The 3,725-nt window shown below is 55.8% G+C and overlaps 1 protein-coding gene across 4 annotated transcripts in view; it reads right to left on the reverse strand.

Annotated features, from left to right (window-relative positions):
- The window catches only part of Tmem143 (transmembrane protein 143), a 17,947-nt gene that overhangs the window by 2,904 nt on the left and 11,318 nt on the right, over positions 1–3,725 (reverse strand). For 2 of the 4 annotated variants that reach the window (XM_050121207.1, XM_050121205.1), the window contains 2 exons: positions 3,563–3,622; positions 333–522 (listed from right to left, as the gene is read on the reverse strand). In XM_050121207.1, coding sequence (XP_049977164.1) covers positions 333–522; positions 3,563–3,622 — 250 coding nt within the window. The remainder of the gene's footprint in view (positions 1–332; positions 523–3,562; positions 3,623–3,725) is intronic. The other 2 variants (XM_050121208.1, XM_050121206.1) reach the window with 1 other exon arrangement.

A 3,725-nucleotide genomic window follows, 5' to 3' on the forward strand; every position in this document is an offset into this window, starting at 1 on the left:
CAGTGGGGAGGGTCTGGGACAGTGGGGATGGTCTGGGGACAATGTGGAGGGCCTGGGGACAGTGGGGAGGGTCTGGGGACAATGTGGAGGGCCTGGGGACAGTGGGGAGGGTCTGGGGAACAGCAGCATTGGCATAGGAGACATTGAGGAGAACCTGGGCAGGGAGAGCCCAGGGGTAGCAGGAAGAGCCTAGGGACAGAAAGGAGGGCTTGAGGGACAGTAAGGAGGAGTTGGGGACCGAAGGGTTGGCATAGGGGACAGCGGGGAGGGCCTGGGAGGTAATAGGGAGGCCTAGCAACCGCAGGAGGACCTAGGCTTCAGGGAGGGCTTACCTTCAGGGAGGCCTTGGGTGCCCCCTGGGCAGCGGGCTAGAAAGCTGTGAGCCAGCAGGGCCTCCTTGATGTGCTCCTCCTGTGCGCGCAGCGCCAGGGCACTGAGCAATTCCGAGTTGTTGGATGTGCTGCGGTAGTACAGCATGTGCGCCAGCTCCAGCGCCTGAGCACTTCTACGCTGCCCAAACACCTGTGGGGACACAGGCTTAGAGACAGATGTGCAGGGCTTCCCCGAAACCAGAGTGCCCTGGAGCCTGGGTTGGGGCTGAAGCCAAAATGCACCCCGCTGCCAGTGGCCCAAGGCTTACGGCTTTGCTATCTGGCAACATGTTAATAGTTTTGTGTAAAGATGTTAAACATGAGTTCTAGCCTAGGCAATTCCAATACCAGTACATCCTTGTCAAGTGCTCTTCCATAGCCCAGATGACATGTCTAAGATGTGCTTTATAGTGACCCAGTACAGAGACTGGGGTGTTGTGATACAATCAGAACACTGGGTACAGCCTGGACCCTCCACCCTCCCAGCCCTCTGCCACATTAGCCAGGATGGAAGAGCTCAAGGTAATCCTGGGCCTTTGTGTTGCCTCTGCCATCCCTGACCAGCTTCAAGCCCTTGACTGAGAGTGGTCCCGAGAGCACTGTCTGACTACAAGGTTGGTGCTGCAAGGACCCAGGAAGTCAGTACACAGGACAGACAACATAAGGACGGAGCTACCATACCCACCTGTCCCAAGAGTTCAGCCTGAACTGACACAGCTGGGGGCCTCACAACATGGCTGTATGGATGGGCTTCCTAAGAGCACACACCAACGAGTCTATTCCTGCCTTGCAGTCCATTGCCACAGAGGCAGGAATCTGTTAAGGGCCACCACGCACGGAACAGTTGGGTCTCCTGTGATCACCGGCCAAGACTGAAGTGCAGAGCTCTCATGGCTAATGGAGCACACCACACATGCTCCCCCACTACCCAGTCCCTGTTCTGGTAACCCCACCTTCTCTGTGTCACAGGCCACACCCTACCACCATCCTCATCCCTCCTGGCCAGTTTGGCTGTCCCTGGCCCATCCTGCTCCCTGCCTCCTCCCTGGCTTCATCTCCACATCCCCTGCTCAGCTCTGAGCTTCCCTGTACACTGCTGTGCCCACATGCCCCCTGTTGCCTCAGAGCCTGGCTCTTCAAATGAGCAATACCGCACAGTCTGTTCTTAGAAAACACTATCCAGAGTGCAGATAAATCCTCAGGTTCCTACAACCCATGCACCCACCCGTCTCTACAGCCTTCACCCCGCTGGAGGGACCTACACTTCTCTGCAACCTCCGGGTTGCTCTTGTCCTGCTCTGCACAGCAAAGGCAGCATAGGGTAGGGTGTCCAGAGACCCATCCCAGACTAAGTGATCCAGGAAAGCCTCAGGGTTGATGGCATCTGGGCAAGGGACAAGGAATGCACAGGGGTGGCCAGCCCAATGAGAGAGAATACAGTTAACCAGAGGGGACGGCACACGCAGGTGCCGAGTTTGGGAAGCAGGAGAGGTCAGGTGTCACAGACATACAAAGAGAAGGAACTGGGGTGCAGGTTAGAGTGTTGAAGGATTGTAACCAACCATGAGGTTCGATGAACAGGAACCCACCAGACAGTGAGAAGGAATGGTAGCCCTGCAAAGAGCAGATATGGGAGACGTTGGCCATAGCAGCCAGTGAGAACCATTGCTTCAGGCCCAGCTGGCCAGAGACTCAAGGTGGAGACAAAGGGTCTGTATCCTGCTCCAAGGCAGGAGCTGAGAAGCCAGGCAGAGAGCATATGGTTCCACAGAGGTAGAGACGGGAAAGGACCAGGACAGGGGCCTGTGGTACAGCAGACACGGGGACACTAAAGCCCAGAAGGAATGAATAATTAGGGTTAGAGATAGATGGCTGGGAGTTCTTGTGGGAGGCCACGGCTGGGGCCCAGTGGAGGATGAATAAAGGGGTAATCAGAGTACCAGAACTGGATAAACTGGGCCCTTCCACTCCTGTAAGGCCTGCCGAGGAGTGACAGTGTCTTCTCCCCACAACATTGGAGCGCCCTCACTGGGCTGACCCCTGCTCTCAGTCACCCCCTCCATTGCAGCTCCTCTCTGTTTGGGTTTTTTGTTTTTCGAGACAGGGTTTGAGATCTCTGTAGCTTTGGAGTCTGTAGACTAGGCTGGCCTCGAACTCACAGAAATCCGCCTGCCTCTGCCTCCCGAGTGCAGGGATTAAAGGTGTGTGCCACCACCGCCTGGCTCCTCCCTGCTTTTAACCTATGTCCCCTGTGAACCTGAGGAGAAGCCTAGATGTGTGCCCATGGGCCACCCTGGCCATGCTGGGCCTTGTCTAAAACCCTGCTGCACACCCCTCTCCCTGCTTCCCCTTGTGGCCCGGATGGCCTGGCCATCATTTGCAGGATTGAAAACTGCTGACAGCAACTTGAGAACTAAGGAGCTGGCAGGTAGATGACGGAATGCAGAGCTCACAGCAAGCTGCACTCCTGGGGCACTGTAACCCGGAAGAACTGAGAAACGCCACCCTTCCCACCCATCTTAGCCAACAGGGCATGCAATGGCAAGGAGAACCCAAGTTGGGTTCTTTTTTTTTTTCCTTTAAGACTTACTTATTAATTATGTATACAGGGTTCTTCCTGCATGTATGCCTTCAGGCCAGAAGAGGGCACCAGATCTCATTACTGATGGCTGTGAGCCACCATGTGGTTGCTGGGAATAGAACTCAGGACCTCTGGAAGAGTCAGTGCTCTTAACCTCTGAGCCATCTCTCCAGCCCCCAAGTTGGGTTCTTGAATCCTAGCTCCTGAGCAACACCTCTCTGAGGAGGCCCCGAACTCCATGCTGCAGCTCAGTAAGGAAGGTTATTAAATATGCAACTTCCTGGCCCAGACCCCGAGTTTCCAAACCCATCTTTTGGGGCTCTCTTACTGATCACAGTAGCCCTCCAGGAAGGAAACGTGGGAAACAAAGAGTCCCATTGTAGGAACCATAATCACCTCAGCAGTGACCCTGGACAGTACTTCCTGAACTGTGGCAGGCTCACACTGACTCCTGCCATCTCTGTCCATCCCTGTCCAACCCGTCCACCCTTCGCCAGCAGGCCTTGGCACCATTCTCACTGTGCAGAGAGAAGTCAAGCAACTGAAGATCGCATAGCTGCAGGACAGCAGCCATATCCAGATCGAGTCCGGCAGGCTCCAAAGTACACACCTTTGCTCTGCTCTTAAACTGACGCACAGGGGGTAGGAGCCCTGTCCGGGGTGAAGGGTGCTGGTGAATGAAGTAAGCAGGATGTAAGGGCATCGGGCACCAGGAACAGGCTGTGGAATAACGGAAAGTACGGGGGGGGGGGGGGGGGGGGGGGGGGGGGGGG

The sequence above is a fragment of the Alexandromys fortis genome, unplaced genomic scaffold, assembly GCF_014885135.2.
Source record: "Alexandromys fortis isolate MF-2015 unplaced genomic scaffold, M_Fortis_MF-2015_v1.1 scaffold_161, whole genome shotgun sequence".
NCBI lineage: Eukaryota > Metazoa > Chordata > Mammalia > Rodentia > Cricetidae > Alexandromys > Alexandromys fortis.